The sequence below is a fragment of the Mirounga leonina genome, unplaced genomic scaffold (assembly GCF_011800145.1).
Source record: "Mirounga leonina isolate KUSES-001 unplaced genomic scaffold, KU_Mleo_1.0 Mir_101799, whole genome shotgun sequence".
Classification (NCBI taxonomy): Eukaryota; Metazoa; Chordata; class Mammalia; order Carnivora; family Phocidae; genus Mirounga; species Mirounga leonina.
In genome coordinates, this window is record NW_023270210.1 from 1222899 (window position 1) to 1238846 (window position 15948).

At 56.2% G+C, this 15948-nt stretch overlaps 3 protein-coding genes across 3 annotated transcripts in view; 2 read left to right on the top strand and 1 right to left on the bottom strand.

Moving 5' to 3' along the window:
* Positions 1–587: 587 nt before the first annotated feature.
* On the top strand, positions 588–3394 carry UBL4A (ubiquitin like 4A). The gene is made up of 4 exons (XM_035010880.1): positions 588–722; positions 883–988; positions 1182–1396; positions 1512–3394. Exons 1-4 carry the CDS (start codon positions 675–677, stop codon positions 1620–1622), a joined length of 480 nt encoding a protein of 159 aa, XP_034866771.1. The 5' UTR covers positions 588–674; the 3' UTR covers positions 1623–3394.
* Positions 3395–9927: 6533 nt separating this feature from the next.
* On the top strand, positions 9928–11769 carry LAGE3 (L antigen family member 3). The gene is made up of 3 exons (XM_035010065.1): positions 9928–10410; positions 10951–11079; positions 11368–11769. The coding sequence occupies exons 1-3, from the start codon at positions 10271–10273 to the stop codon at positions 11480–11482; spliced, it is 384 nt and encodes a 127-aa protein (XP_034865956.1). The 5' UTR covers positions 9928–10270; the 3' UTR covers positions 11483–11769.
* A 3726-nt stretch (positions 11770–15495) lies between these two features.
* Positions 15496–15948, bottom strand: part of PLXNA3 (plexin A3) — a 14125-nt gene continuing 13672 nt past the window's right edge. Inside the window, exon 33 of the mRNA XM_035010891.1 lies at positions 15496–15814. Within this exon, the coding sequence (XP_034866782.1) occupies positions 15719–15814 (96 nt within the window). The 3' untranslated portion in view covers positions 15496–15718. The remainder of the gene's footprint in view (positions 15815–15948) is intronic.

Sequence of the window (15948 nt, forward strand, 5' to 3'; positions counted from 1 at the left end):
GAAGGGTGTGGCTGGGTAGATGTGGGCCAGGTTGGAGGACTGGCTTGTGTGACGATGGTGACCTCTGCACAGACTCTCTCAACCCTCCTTCCCCAGGCATCCCCTGTTAGACGTGGTCCCTACTGTTCTAGAATGAGCGTGGGAGGATGAGGGCAGAGGCCGGGCTCCCCAGCCAGCTCTCAAGCTCAGTTGATTTTCTGCAGCCAGGCCAGAAGAGAGGAGGCAGAAGGCCCTCGGGCAGTGGGGCACTGGGCCATTACGTGGACTCCTGAGCGAGAGAAGCAGGGTTTGCACGCCTTGCCCCACCAGTCCGCTGGGGGCGACGGTACTCCTGGCCCCTCCTCCGTCCTCCCCAAGCCCCAGCTCCCACAGGAAGCCAACCTGGCCCAGCTCGCTCCTCCTCCCTCTCGTGGCGGGCTTCCAGGCACCGTCGCCGTAGCGAAATCTGTCAGTGCGCGCCGTCCCTGTGCGCTCACGAGGCGGGCCCCCAAGGTGACTCCTCCCGGGCCGCGCGGGGCGGGGCGGGGCGGGGCGGGAAGGGGGCGGGGCCCGGGCGCGCCCCCCGCGCTTCTTCCGGCGGCGGCGGGCGGTTCCGGCGCGCGCCCGGGGCGGCGGCGCGCAGCGGGGGGCGGTTGGGGTGCGCGCCCGCCGCAGTGGACGCCGCCGCGGCCGCCATGCAGCTGACAGTGAAAGCGCTCCAGGGCCGCGAGTGCAGCCTGCAGGTAGCGTCACCGGGCCCCCGTCGCCGTGCCGCCTCGCGCACTCACCACCCCCTGGGCGCGGGGATGGGCCGGGCCGAGGGCGGGGATGGGGAGGCCGGGAGAGCCTCCCTCGACGGGGGCCGCGGACTCAACCCCTGCCTCGTACCCTCGGCCCGGCCAGGTGTCGGAGGACGAGCCGGTGTCCACGCTGAAACATCTGGTCTCTGAGAAGCTCAACGTCCCCGTGCGCCAGCAGCGGCTGCTGTTCAAGGGCAAGGCCCTGGCAGGTACCCGGGAAGAGGAGACGCCCAGGGAGCCCCGCAGGAATTCAGGGGACGGGGTGTCTAGGCCGAGCCCGGGAAGGAGTGTGATGGATGGGGTGCTGGCCACTCTACCCTCAGGGAGGTGACTGAACCCTCCTCAGACAGATGCTGCAGAGCTTCGCCGTGGGTAACGACTCCATCAATCTCTCTTTGGCAGATGGGAAAAGACTCTCCGATTACAGCGTTGGGCCCAATTCCAAGCTCAACCTAGTGGTCAAACCTCTGGAGAAGGTGTTACTGGAAGAAAGCACCGCCCGGAGACTGGCCGAGGTCCCACCACCGCCCACACCAGCCTGGCAGCTGATCTCCAAAGTCCTGGCCCGCCACTTCAGTGCTGCAGATGCCAGCAGAGTTCTGGATCAACTACAGAGGGTGAGAAGGGCGGCCCAGGACATCCACTCCCCGCCCAGCTGAGCCCATCCCCTGCCTCGGTCATAGGGTACCCCCAACCGGCACCCCCTGAATCCTTCTGGCCTTCTCTCCTCAGGATTATGAGAGGTCCCTGAACCGCCTGACGCTGGATGACATCGAACGCTTGGCTAACCGCTTTCTGCACCCCGAAGTGACTGAAGCTATGGAGAAGGGGTTCTCCAAATAGGATTCTCAGAGTGTGAGGAGGAGCCCGGCCAGGCTACAAGCTGCATGTAGCATTAAATGTGTTCTCCTGTTGCAATTTGGCTCATAATCATCACCACCACCATCATCACCATCATCATCATCATCATCATCATCATCATCATCATCATCGCCGGCAGGTACCTGGGTACCCATACCTGGTTCTTGCTAGGTGCCAGGCACAGCTCACAGCACTTGACATGGGTTTGCTCCCACACCTCACACAAAAGGTAAGACAACGAGGCACCTAGCAGTGAAGTGGGGGAGCCAGCATCTGAGTGCAGCCAGCTTCTAGAAATGCCCCAGGGTGCAAAGGAACAAAGGGGCTGTTTGGACGGGTTCCAAGGGATGGGCTTTGGCCTATCATGTTTAGCCCACTGAGAATAAACCCTCCAGAAACTCTTCTTCAGGCCTGAAAGGGGAAGCAGCTGGCCCCTGCTGCCCAGTCCCGTCACCTGACCTCAGACAGGTTCGGGACATTGGCAGGAGGCCAAGTGACAGCGAGCCCTGGGGCCCCCTCAGCCGCTGCAGCCAGTGAGCACTCGACAAGGAAAAGCAGGTGGGGGAGTCGGGGACCTCTGCGGTGTGATCTCAGGCAAGTCCCTGTGCCACGTCGGTCCCTAGTTGTTAACTCTGCACAATGGGGGCCACTCTTGAAAGCTCCTTTTCCTTCATCCTTACCCAGCCCCGGGGTGAGGGGTCTGCAGCCCTCCTCCTGTACTCCATAAACAGGCCAAAAACCGAGCAATGGCCAAGCATGGCCCAGAGATGCGATGTCCTGGCCCTTCACGTCACAGCTCTTTGGGTACTCTCTCTGCTTGTCTCCTCCTGGACATGAGCATTTCTCATCTCTGAAGGATGACAGGTGACTGACTTGAGGTCACTCAGCCTTGGCCGGGCTCCCACATCCTGCGTTCACCCACAGTGTGGAAGTGGACCCTTCCCCTGCCGCATGGATACAGGGCCTTTCACTCTGCACACGCCTCACTGCCTAAGAGGAACCCTCAGAGTGCCGGGGAGGGGGTAGAAGCCTGGGCTGGTGGCGCTGATCCTCCCACTTTGCCTGGTGTATGGGCACCAGAGGTCACTAGGCACCTGCTCCTTGGCAGAGGATACCTAGGGCTGTCAAGACTGGAAGGAAGCTGCCCTCCTGCCTGGGCCGCATGGGGTGAATGCTGGGTCCGGAGGCTGGGAAGACAGAGGCCCAATGGGCGAAGGCTTTGAAGAGCAGAAGAAAGTCCCTGGCTCCCCCCGAGAGCTGGGAACATCAAACAGCAGGGCCCGCTCAGGAACTGGTGTGGTCTGGCAGCTCATGTGATACTTACCAGTGCTGTCATTTTATTCTGAGTCAGGAAATTTTTGTTGAAATTTTGAATCCCACTAAAGGTGAACGTGGGACTGGCTCTTACCCAAAAGGAACTATATTAGCCAGGCTGCTTTTGATTTCCAATAATTGGTCTAATCATGGAAGAAATTGGTTTAAACAATAAAGGAAACATTGGTTTGCCAAACTGAGAAGTCCAGGGGTATTGGCAGCAGATGGACAATTTCACCAAATACCCAGTTTCTTCCTACCTCCCCTCTGCATCCTGAAGTGTCTGCTCCATCCCAGGCCGTTGCCTCAGGAGCAAAAGATGGCTGCTTGCAGTTGCCACTGAATCTTGTTCACAGCCAGCAAGGAGCACCTTCTCGCCCTGTAGTGTACCTTCTTTCTCTGATGTCCCCAGCAAATAAACGCTGTCCTTGTATTGGTCAGAATCAGGTCATGCTCCAATCATTTTGGCCAGCAGTGGGATGGGTGGGGGGAGGCCAGCCCCCTGGATACCCATGGGCGGGAGGGAGAGGGGGATTCTCTACAAAAGCCAGGGCTAAATGGTGGCCCCAAGCAGCAACTGTCCACTGCAGGGGAGTGACAGAGATGTGCATTTCAACCAGACCCTAGAGATGGTCGTTGAGTCCCTTGTGCCAGTGCCCTCCTGGCTCAGGAGTGACAAGAACCCTCTGGTGATTAGGAACCATCCACTGGACACTTGGACGTGGGGGTCAGGAACTCAGCTGGGGGATCAGGATGGACATGGAGGCAGGAATGAGATCTTCAGGGTGTATGGTGGGACCCTGATGGAGGAGTTGACCGGGACCCCGGCCCAGTCCAGTTCCAGAGCCCTGTGCAGCCTTCTACAATGACGATCAGGAATTAGGTGTGGATAGGATGTCCTAGGGTCTCTGAGGACAGATGAGGTGGCTTCCCAGAGAGTGTAGCATGAAAAGAGAAGAGAGGATTGGGCCTTGAGGCATTTTACCAACTGGAGACATGGTAAAGGCCAAGGATATTCCTGACAGTAGGCCACAAGGAAAGGTCGGTATGAGAAGGCAAGAACACCCTTCCAGAAGGTGGGTGTAGTCTGGTACTGCCAAGAGGCATTAGTAACAAGAAAGTCATTGGCGATGTTGGGGAGCAAGAAGTGGCTGCACGGTGGGGAGGGGAGAAGGTGGTGACAGTGACTAGGGACCCCACATTCTGGAAGCTTGTCTGTGCACAAGTGTGTAGCTGTGGCTGGGCAGGCAAAGGAGGGAAGATAGGAGGGGAAAGGATGCTGCAGGGCGGGGAGTGGGAGGCCCAGGGGGAAGGGGCCTGTGCTGTCAGGGGAGGAGACCAGAGGCCATAGGCTGCACCCTGCCTTTGCCCCTAGAGTCTAGGGGTGGCCCCGTGTACACCTGCGAGCTCTGAATGCTGTGATTCTTCAACAGGGCCAGCACTGTGTCCACCCAGGAGGTGGGTACTGACCCACCTGCTACCCTTTGTGCCCTGGCCACTGTGGATCCCTGAGGCCCACTGCCTGCCCCTTGGGGAGGGGCCTCGGGACAGCCCCTACCCCTGGGAACACAGTGCACCATACGGGCCCTGCTATTAATTGCAATGATACCAGGAGACAAGAGGATGAGTGAAGGGCCCAGCTGAAGGGGCCTCTCAGACAGAAATGGTCTGGCACCTGGAATGAGATGCTTGTGGTGCCAGGAGGAGGGACAGACTCAGGAGAGCAGCATTTGCTTTAGGGTGGGGCTCATTGAGTTGGAGGTACCCAAGCAACTAGGCTGTCCCCACGATTCGCTGGCACCTTCAGGCTTCCTGCACAGGCCTGGCTAAAACTGGGCCTTGCCAGCTCTGATAGGTTTAACAGGGGTACAGCTTAGCCAGGCCAGGCTCTCCCGGGAGCAGATATGACAGCTGAGGCCAGCTCCAGACCTCGGGGCCCTGAAAAGCCTGCCGGAGAGACAACCACCAGACAACAACCAGGGCTCCTGGGGAACTGCCCTCTCTGCATGCCCCTCTCAGGTGTTCACTCCTTCTCTAGCTCCTTTGCTGGTTCTTTCCCCCGACAAACTCTACCTCTTAATGTGGGGAGCTCCAGGGCCCTGTCCCCAGACCACTCCTCTCTCTCTCTATCACTTCCCAAGGGAGCTTGTCCACCTTCATTCCCATTTCTGTGCTTCACTCCTGGCCCTCTTTCCTGAGCTCCAGGCCACATCTCTAGAGCGACTGAGACAGCTCCTGGCTCTCCTGCAGATAGCTCATTCATTCCTTCAGTACACATTCACTGAGCACCCACCAGGTCCCAAATGCTGGCAACGCCAGCACTGGAAGGCACAGCTCCTTCCCTCGTGGCACTTCATCAGCCCCTCAGTGAGCACAGTTTCTTCACAGCCTGCCTCAGTGAATGGCAATAGCACTTAGCCAGACTTTTAACAACAGGAAGCAGGAGGCCACCTGTGTCTCTCAAAACTCTCCCTTCTCCATAGGCAATCAGGCAACAATATTTTTTAAATTTATTTACTTGTTGAGAGAGAGAGAGCGCACAAGCAGGGGGAGTGGCAGAGGGAGAGGGAGAAGTAGGCTCCCCGCCGAGCAGGGAGCCCGATGGAGGGCTCGATCCCAGGACCCCGGGACCATGACCTGAGCTGAAGGCAGACGCATCACTCACTGAGCCACCCAGGCGTCCCAAGCAACAATATTTTTGAAAGAATCCAGAGCACTTGCCTTGTAGAATGTTCCAGAGTCTAGATTTTCCTGATACCTTCCTCATTAGATTCAGCTTAAGTGCTTTGAGAAGTTGCTATGTCCTTTCCCCTCCCCCGTCCAACAGCTTCAAGAGGCACTGGGGTCAGGCTGTCCCACTGTTGGGGAGGCTCAGTTTGGTCACATGGTCAAGGTCGTGTCTGACATGCCTCACAAAGTTGCATCTTCCTTTCCTAAAGCACAAGTAGTCTGGGGTAATACCTTGTGACCGTGTGACGATCTTCTTCCCCGACAACCTCTGTCTGCTGGTTTTACCGTACGAGTAGGGTCCTGGCCGGAATGAAGTGATGGCTGCACGATGGTGGTTTGCCAATGCTTGCTTGCTGTCTACAGTTCTCAGTTGGCAGCCTTTCTCTGGAAAGAGCTTTCCTTTTTCCCTGCTCCCTTTCCTTGATTATCATGGTAGATGCATCGGGGGTTTTTTATTCAATGACTTAGAATCCAAGAATATTGTTTTGGGGGGTAATTTTTATGGGACTATAGCACGCATACAGTAACATGCATTATTCATCAGTGTACGGCTCGATGGATTTTTAAAGTAAATACACCCATGTATCTGTCCCCTCAGTATCAAGATACAGAACACTGCCAGCACTCCAGCACCATCCTTGGTGCTCCCTTCCCAGTCATACTCCTCTCCGAAAGGTCTAATAGCCTTTCAGATGATCACATTGTTCCAGCTGTGGTTCTTTCTGCTTGGCTGCCGTGTCCCTTGGCCATGCCTCATCCTTTTGTGTCTCAAGCACTTACTTTTTGGCACTGTGAAGTGCTCCAGGCTTATCTTGTATCTTTTCCTGCCCCAGCTCTAGAAGCAGCCATTTCTCCAAGAAGCTCTGGTTCCTTTTAGCAGAGAATGGTAGTGAGAAACCAAGGTTTGGATGTAAGGTGTGTTCATTGCTTCTAGGCTCTTCTACCAGACAAAACTAGGAAAACGTATTATTTAAGTTCATACTGCAGTCCTCAATTCCCATCCAACATCACAGTCCCTTCCCACCTTCCCTCATGCAACAGTGAGGATTCTGGTTCCTGACAACATCAATATATCGATTCATTTGATCCACCCGGTAGTCTATCTTGAAGTACACCCAAAATGGCTTCACTGTAATCTCATCACTACCACTGCTGAGAGCAAACATACTAAGAATAAGGTCAGTTCTTTTGTCCTTAGAATATATCCCGTGCAGGGATATACAAGCAGAAAACTGATTTAAAAGTCAGCTGAATTATTTTCTCTGTGTGGTTTTGTTATTTGGATATGCAGTTAGGCTCATTTGTTTTGTTTTATTTGTTTTCATTTGTTTTTGGTTTTATTCAATTTTCACATTTGATTTTTTTAGATTTCCCAAATGTACTTTTTGTTCAAAGTCAAAACTACACAAAATGGTATGATCCAAGAAATCCCACACCATCTCAACTCCCTGTAGGTGACTATTTTCATTAGTTTCAGGTTTCTCCTTCCTTTTTTTTTTTTCTAATAAGCATGTGTGTCTGTGAGAGAGAGTGTGTGTGTGTCCTTTGCATTTTGCTTTTTTTTTACACAACAATAGTTGATTTCACCAGTTCCCTGCTGATGGGCATGTATATGGTGTCCAGTAGTTTTCTAGGACCAATTATCTTACAGTTCGTGATTTTGTGCATATGTTGTTCCATATTTGTGAAGTAACTGCCTATATGTGGGATTGCTGGGTCCAGACAGTGATGACTTTTGTATTTAATACTCTCTTTCATTAAACAAGCAGCAAACCTCATACTCCAGAAACTGCACTGATGGGAGTGCCTGGGTGGCTCAGTCGGTCAAGCATCTGATTCTTGATATTCTTGATTTCCACTCTGGTCATGATCTCAGGGTCTTGACATCCAGCCCTGTGTTGGGCTCCCTGCTCAGCAGGGAGTCTGCTTCTCTCTCTCTCCCTCTGTGCCTCCCCCTGCTCATGGCCTCTCTAAAATAAATAAATAAATCTTTAAAAAGAAACTGCACAGAACAACAACAACAAAAAGGTACCAGAGAGATATACGAACGATATAAAAGTAAAGAAAACAAGATTGTCATTTCAGATTATGATAAATGCAATGCAGTAGACTGAAATGGGCAAATGTGATGAATGGTGCCTGGGGGGAGTATGTTCGATCGGTGACCCAGACGGCCCTTCAAAGGTGACACTGGAGCCAAGATCCTAATGACAAGGAGGAGCCAACCATGGGAAGGTTTGTGGACAGAGTCTTCCAAATAGAAGAATAAATGCAAAGGGGTAGGGGCAGGCCACCCTTGGTCAGGAGCAAAAAGAAGGCCCCACAGGCTACAGAGAATGCAGGAGCAGACAGGTGAGGGGATGGATGGACGAGCTGGGAGCTCAGGTCACACAGAGTTGAGTTTTTTTGAAGATTTATTTATTCATTTTTGAGAGGGGGAAGGGGCAGACAGACGATCAGAGAATCTCAAGCAGACTTCCTGCTGAGCATGGAGCCCAATGCTGGGCTAGATCTCATGGCCCTGAGATCATGACCTGAGCTGAAACCGAGAGTTGGCTGCTTAACTGACGACTGAGCCACCCAGGCGCCCCACACAGAGTTTTTATAAGCTACATCAAGGAGTTTAGATACGATTCCAAGGGCAATGGAAAATCATTTTAGGATTTTAAACAGGGATGCAATGTGATGTGACTTACTTTAAAAATTAAGAGGTAATTCTGTTGTGTGGAGAACAGGCTGTAGAGGAGCAAAAGTATAGTAGAAAACCAGTCAGGAAGCTGGTGAAGGAGTTGGACAGATGGTGGCTTCCACTCGGGACTAGCAATGGAGAGGGAGGGAAGTGGTCTGACTTAGGGTCTGTTTTGAGGGGAGATCCAGCAGGATTTGATGATATAGTTCAGTTTTATGTAATTCCCTATGATTACCAAAGGAGGAACACAGAAAAGTAACACAACATTCCACAGTGGAATCTCATGTCACATTAAAAACACCTTTTTGATTATGGGGGTGCCCGGCCGGCTGGTTCAGTCAGTAGAGCATGCGACTCTTGGTCTGGGGGACATGAGTTTTTTGCCCCACGTCAGGTGTAGAGACTACTTTAAAAAAATAAAAGAGGGCGCCTGGGTGGCTCAGTCGTTAAGCGTCTGCCTCCAGCTCAGGTCATGGTCCCAGGGTCCTGGGATCCAGCCCCGCATGGGGCTCCCTGCTCAGCGGGGAGTCTGCTTCTCCCTCTCCCTCTGCTTGTGTTCCCTCTTTTGCTGTGTCTCTCTCTCAAATAAATAAATCTTTAAACAAAAAATAAAAATAAAAATAATAAAAGAGAAAATGAAAAGAAATGTCATGTAAGATCACTGTTGGTCTTTTGGGGGGGAAGAAAAACCCCAAAAGGAACTCGAAATCCCCCACAATGCCACCACACGGAGATAATGGGTATTTACACTTGGGGGTATTGTTCCAGGCTTTCTGTGCATCTATCCATACCGTAGTTTACTAAGTTGGGATTTTAGTGATTTCCGCTTTGCACTCTGGTTTTGCCTCTAGGACATGAGTCGTTTTCCACGGCCACTACTTGAGTTCCAGGGACCACCATGTCTCTCCTCGCCTCCGCGGGGCTCTGCCCGCTGGCAGGCTTGCCCTCCCACAGGAGCCACTTAGGGATCTTTCCAAAACGCAGATCTGATCCGCTCATCTCAGGGGTCGCCCCCTCTGAAGGCCACTTTGGGTTCTCCACCTGTACCGGCGATGGGGGCGGGGGCGGCCCGGTGTCCGTCGGGGGCTCTCTCCCATCTCCCATCCACGAATCGCTGCAAGGACGTCGAGCCGCACGTCGTGGGGACATTGAACCCGAGGAAGAGACGGGGCGGGCAACAGGCCACGAGTCTGGTGGCCTCACGCGAGGTCTTGGACAGGGGTGGGGCGGGGGTCGAGCTGAGGCACAACGGGTTTGCGGAGGTGCGACGGGGTCACACGTCACTCTACGGGGCAGTGTTTCGCGAAGGAGCGCTCACTGGCCACGCAGCCATGAGGGGTCTCCCGGAAGCCACGGGCCGCCGGGTCGACTCGGTACAACCGAGCATACTCCCCGCAGCCTCCCAAGGGCAGGGTCGTTTTGCGCAGGCGCCCTGGGAATCACACCGAGCCCTGGGGGCGGGGCTTCGTGGAGAGCGCTCATTGGCTAGGCAGCCATGGGGCGGGGCCTCCAGGAGCTCAAGGCAGAGCCGGCTGAGCGAGACGGGGACTAGCCAGGGGCCCCGCAGAATCACGGGGGAGGGGACGGTGGGGGAATGTCGCGGGCGCTCCGGGGAGCCCGAGTTGCATTGCGTGCGAAGGCGCTGAGCTTTGTGAGGAAGCGCTCATTGGCTAGGCAGCCAGGGGGGTCCCCCAGGGCCCAAGGGCGGAAAGGCCGACTGGGCCGGAAGCGACCACATGCCCGGCGGCCTCACTAGGAGCCTGTTTGCGCAGGAGCCCTAAGGTCGCCTTGGAGGGCGGGGTTCCCGAGAGGCGGGTCGAGGCGGCCGTGCAGGCGGCAGGAGCGGACGCAGGCGCGGGCGGCGGGGCGGGAGGCGTGGACAACGGCCGGGACGGCCATGACTGCCTTGGTGGCCGCGGCGGCCCCGGCTTTCCCGGTAGCGCGGGGGCGGCCTGTCTCGCGCCCACGGCACGTCCCGGGGCCAGGCGGAGACGCTGCTTCCAAGATTCCAAGGCTGGAAAGCCGAATACACGTATTGTATCCTACGCGAACGGACGGCGGGGGGGTAGGGGGGCCTGGGCCGGGGGCTGGCTGTGGGCGCCAGGGGCTGCAGAGGGACGGAAGGGTCGGGGCAGCCTGGGGGCGGACAGGGAGAGGGGCAGCGGTAACCGCGGGCGGCTGGGGGTGTCCGGCCCGGGGCTGGTGTGGAGGGAAAGAAACCAGCCCAGAGGGGAGCCGGGGGTGCCGGCGGAGGGGGGCGCGGCAAAGAGATGCGAGCGGGGTGCGGACGGGGTGGCTTCAGAGGGATGGGTCGGGGGCGGAAGGAGGGAGAGCAGGGCCATGACCCAACGGGGGCGGGGGGCGGGGGGCGGGGTGGGCCAGGCTTGGCGTCACGGGGCGGGGGACGGGGAGGTTGAGAAATGAGAGCGGAGCTTAGGTCTCGGGGTGACTGGGCGTGATTAGGGCCGCGAGGGGGTGGGAGCTGTCCCGAAGGGGACGGAGCCAGTCAGGGTGGCCTGGGAAGCGGGGCCCAGGCACAAAGTCGTTTGGATGGTGCCTTAAGCGAATCTCCTCCAGTGCCCTCTGCGTGCCTTTCCCGTCCGGCTTGGAGGCGGAGATCGCCTGTGGGTCCCTGGCCCCAGATGCCGAACCCCACGGAGGGGCTGTTGAGAAGCAGCTCACAGTGAGTGGCAGCGTCATGGCCGTGTAAGTTCTGGAAGGGGCCGGCTGGGAGTGGCAGCAGGTGGCAGGCCCGGTCTCCACTCTGCTGGGCGCTCTGCCGGACACACAGATCCTCCATAAAGGGTTACTTCCAGGGCCCGGCCAGGGCGGGGTGGGGGGGGTTGCAGTCTCCCTGCAGCCTGGACTGGGGTACAGGGAGGGGGGCGTTCATGGGGATGTCAGGGTTCGTGTACTGGATTTGGGGGGGCGGCAGAGCAAGGAAGGGGAGAAGCTTCCACCTCCAGTTTGGTTGTCTTTTCTGCTCCCTTTCAGCCGCTGGAGAGCTAAAGATCCTCGCCTCCTCCGAATTTCCATCATGACCTTTCTTGATCAGCTTTCCCTGGTGATGCAGACCATGCGGCGCTTTGGGCCCCCCGTTTCCCGCTAAGCCTGGGCTGGGGAGAGGGGGCTAAGGCCTAACCTCTTGTCCCTTCCCAAGGCACTGCGTCCTTCCCTGGGGCAGTCATCCCTGTAGTAGTAGCTGCAACGGTGTTAGGGGGGCCTGATCTTCTGGTGTTAGGGGGGCCTGAGCTTCTGGTGTTAGGGGGGCCTGAGCTTCTGGTGTTAGGGGGACCTGATCTTCTGCCGCTGCTGGCCCTAGGGCACTCAGGGTCCATTTGTTTTGTTTGCTGCTTAAATGTTTGTTACTGCAGAAAATAAAACTGAGCTTTGCTATTCCGTGTCTAAGTTTCTTTTCCACTGTGGCACCACCTCCGGATAGTCTTCCCTTTGTCCTCTGGTGGCAGGGGAGGTTCTGGGATGCGGGTACTTGCGGAGGGAAAGGTGACTGAAGACAGGTTAGGAAATGGAAGAACGCAGGTTCTGTCCTTCACTATCAGCGGCTCTCCACACGTTGGAATGTGTCCTCAGTTTTATCCTTGTGTTTATATGCTAAATGGATAACAAAATAAGAGGTAATATTTTGCATGTTTCGCATGTCTCCTGATATTTTCCCCCATCGAATGTGAACTTTTCCTCTTTAAAAACATTCTCAAATGGATGCATGAAAGATGCATTATGATGTAATTTACTGAACATTTAAATTCTCTTCAACTTTGCCAGATTAGAGGTAGTGATTCAGCGGAACTCTTGCGTATAAATCTTTGCATCAATGATGTTTCCTTACAATAAGTTAAAAGAGGTAGAATTTACTTGGTTAAATATTTACTATTTTTTAATTTTTTCTATAGATTTTATTTGTCAAAGAGCACAAGCAGGAGGAGAGGCAGGTAGAGGGAGAAGCTCCCCACTGAGCAAGGAGCCCGATGCAGGACTCGATCCCAGGGCCCTGGGATCATGACCTGAGCCAAAGGCAGACGCTTAACTAACTGAGCCACCCTGGCGTCCCTATTTACTTTTTTTTTTTAAGACGTTATTTATTTAAGAGAGCACAAGTGAGGGAGATAGGCCAAAGGAGAGCGCCCAAATATTTACTATTTTTCTAAAGATTATTATTTTTTAAAAAATAAATATTTTTATTAGAGAGAGAGTTGGGGGGGAAGGGTCAGAGGGAGAGACAAAATCTCAAGCAGACTCCCTGCTGAACATGGAGCCCAACTCAGGGCTCCACCCCACAACCTTGAGTTCATGCCCCAGGCCGAAATCAATAGTCAGATGCTTAACCGACTAAGCCACTCAGGAGCCCTACTGTTCTTTAAAACTCTCACTCCAGAGTGCAAAATTAGGGACACCTGGGTGGCTCAGTTGGTTGAGTCTTCGGTTCAGATCATGATCCCAGAGTCTTGGGATCGAGTCTGCATCGGGCTCCTTGCTCAGCGGGGAGCCTGCTTCTCCCTCTGCCCACCGCTCCCCCTGCTGTGTGCTCTCCCGCGCTCGCTCGCTCTCTGACAAATAAATAAAATCTTTAAAAAAGGTGCAAAATTACTCTCCAGAATATGAGCCCTCTTGTCACCACTGGCTCTCTGACAGATTTTTTAAAGATTTTATTTATTTGACAGAGAGACAGCGAGAGAGGGAACACAAGCAGGGGGAGCGGGAGAGGGAGAAGCAGGCTTCCCGCCGAGCAGGGAGCCCGATGTGGGGCTCGATCCCAGGACCCTGGGACCATGACCTGAGCCAAAGGCAGACGCTCAACGACTGAGCCACCCAGGCGCCCCCGATACCTGCTTTCTTTCCAGTGTGTGTTTCATCTATTCTGTCTGGTTTGGGGGGTTCTTTCAAGTAAGTGGTAGGATAAATCTGTTCCCTGTTACTCCATATGCATGAACAGAAAGTCTGCCATTGCAGCACGTGGAGACTGCTCATGGTGCGCGCTGTGGGGAGAGAGACACTGTCACTGGGGATGGTGGTGGCGGTCGGGATGACGATGACAATGAAGACTCGCCTGACAGGCAGCAGCTGTAGTGGCTACAGCAAGGGTCTATTTCTTCCTTTTTAAAAATCACTTTTTTTTAAAGATTTTATTTTAGAGAAAGAGAATGCACGCACAAGTACGGGAGAGCAGAGGGAGAGGGAGAATCTCAAGCAGACTCTGCACTGATCGCGGGGCCCAACGTGGTGCTTGATCTCTGGATCCGGAGATCAAACCTGAGCCGAAACCAAGCATCGGACGCTCAACTGACTGAGCCACCCAGGCGCCCCGACAAATGCATAGTTTTGTAACCACCACCACAGTCCACCGCCTTGGCCCCACAGATGGACTGCTGAAGCTGCTGGGCGGCGCTAACACCCAAGTCAGGTCACAAAACTCCTCTATCCCAAACCCTCCCTGGGCTCCCCTCTCACTCAGAGACAAAGACAGAGCCCTTTACAGTGGCCACAAAGTCGGATGTGACTCGGGCACCCCCGCCTCCACCCCACCCCACCCCCGCCATCTTCTCTGGCCTCCTCCCCTCTCCTCTCCACCTTGCTCCCTCCGATCCAGCCACACTGGCCTCCTCCCCTCTCTGAAACACGCCAGGCCCACACCTGCCTCAGGGCCCTTGCACTGGCTCTTTCCGGTCTGGAACTCTCTTCCCCCCGCGTTCCAGCTGGCTCACTCAAATATCATTCCTGGCCACTCTATTTGAAATTGCATCCCGCTTCCTCCCCACCTGCATGACTCTAACAGGTGTGTGTGTGTTTTCGGGGGGTGGGGGTGGGGGGGTAGGTAAGAAGTAGGTGGGTGCATCAGGACGGAGATGCAGCTGGGGCAGTAAAGAGTGGTCAGATAGGAAGGCGTTTGGGTGCTATGATGACACTGGGGAGCTCTGCCCAGAGTGGGACAAGATCCACCCTTCAGCTTCTCAGGTTCCCAGTGCCTGCTGCTTGAGCATAGGATGAGGGCAGGCGGGACAGGAGCGGGGAGACTGGCATCCCGGCAGGAGCCGGGGGTAGCTGGGACCGGGCTGGGGGCAGTGGAGGTGGGGAGAAGGGAGCAGATTGGATGGTATCTTGAAGGTGGAGCCACCAGGGTTGGCTGGTGATGGACTGGACGTGGCCCCGGCCCTCCTCAGATCCTCAGGACCCCTGCAATGAGTTACCCTCCCTCCCGCCCCTCCAGAGTCCGACAGCCTCCCCACCTGCTTCCCTGCTCGCCGACCACCCACCTGCCCCAAGGACAGAGCCACACCCCGACTCCGCTTTCCCAACGTTTAATGAGGAAAAAAGATGACATCAACAACAGCAACAACAACAAAAAGCTCATGCCCAAAAGGGGGAGAGAACTGGGTTTTCGGGACCCCGAGACGGGGCCAGATCCCTCAGAGGAGGAAGAAGAAGAACCAAGGAGTAAGGCACGGCCGCCTCGGCCAGGCCACTCGGGGCAGGCGCAGGGCAGGGCAGCTGAGGGGCGAGGGGTCCGGGGCCAAGTGCAGACAACACTGAGGAAGTTTGGCAGTAGGGCCGGGAGAAGGAGAGTTCCAGAGTCCCCAGGCCCAGCTCAGGCCCCGGCCCAAGCCTGGCTATAGGCGTCCAGATGCTCAGGCCAGGGCCCTGGGAGAAGGTATAGTCCGACTCCTGAGACGGTCGGAGGGGATGCCGTGGCCCAGCTGCGGGGAGACCCCTGGGCACAGCCACAGCCCCAGGGCGGCTTCGGGGGCGTCGCCCTCCCTCCACTCACCCGCACCCCCAAGTGCTGGGTGCCAACACCCCTGCTCGGGAGGGGCGGGGCCAGCCATGGCGGGGGGGGGGGGAGCGGGGCGAGGGGGAGGTGCCAGAGGCTAGGCCAAGGCTGCGGGTGTCACAGAGGAGCCAGGACGACTCAAGGAGAGAAGGTGCGCGAGGTCGACAGCATCCCGGAGAAGGGACACACAGTTACGGATGGAGATGGCGAGGTGGAGATAAATTAAATAAATAGGTGCTTGGGGGTATAAATAGCAAGGAGGGCAGGGGGGCAGGGGGTAGGAGGGCAGGGGGGCGGGGGGGCGGGGGGACGGGGGGGCAGGAGGGAGGGCAGGAGGGCAGGGGTATTGCTGCTGCCGGGGTCAGGGGCTTGGTCCTGTCACCCCTGCCCCCACGCAGGGCCCAGAGGAAGGCACTAATGAATGGGGCCCAGGTGTGCCGGGGGGCATATCGGCCCGGTGACCCCCCCGGCCCCCGCCCCCCTGCCCCCCGGATCCGGGGCTCAGCCCAGAGGACAGCTCAGGACTGAGACGCCCCCTCCTCCTCACCGGTTCCGCCACCCTTAGGGGTTGCTGGACACGAGGCTGATGATCTGTTCCAGTTTCTGTCGCAACTTATGCTTCCGACAAGAGGCATCTCGCTCCAGAGCGCTGAGAACCTGGGGGACGAGGGTCCCCCCGCGCTGGGCTGGCGAGGAGGGGCCGGTGCCTTCGGGGCAAAGCCCTCCTCCCCAGCTTGAGCTCTGCCCTCCCTCGCGCCTCGGCGCACCCCTTCCTCTCTGGCCGCCCCCCC

Coding starts and splice junctions, on each gene's coding strand:
- LAGE3 (XM_035010065.1), top strand. CDS start 10,271: ATGACTGCCTTGGTGGCCGCGGCGGCCCCGGCTTTCCCGGTAGCGCGG. Junction 10,411..10,950: donor GAAAGCCGAATACACGTATT/GTATCCTACGCG, acceptor AATCTCCTCCAG/TGCCCTCTGCGTGCCTTTCC. Junction 11,080..11,367: donor AGTGGCAGCGTCATGGCCGT/GTAAGTTCTGGA, acceptor GCTCCCTTTCAG/CCGCTGGAGAGCTAAAGATC.
- UBL4A (XM_035010880.1), top strand. CDS start 675: ATGCAGCTGACAGTGAAAGCGCTCCAGGGCCGCGAGTGCAGCCTGCAG. Junction 723..882: donor GCCGCGAGTGCAGCCTGCAG/GTAGCGTCACCG, acceptor CGGCCCGGCCAG/GTGTCGGAGGACGAGCCGGT. Junction 1,397..1,511: donor TTCTGGATCAACTACAGAGG/GTGAGAAGGGCG, acceptor TTCTCTCCTCAG/GATTATGAGAGGTCCCTGAA.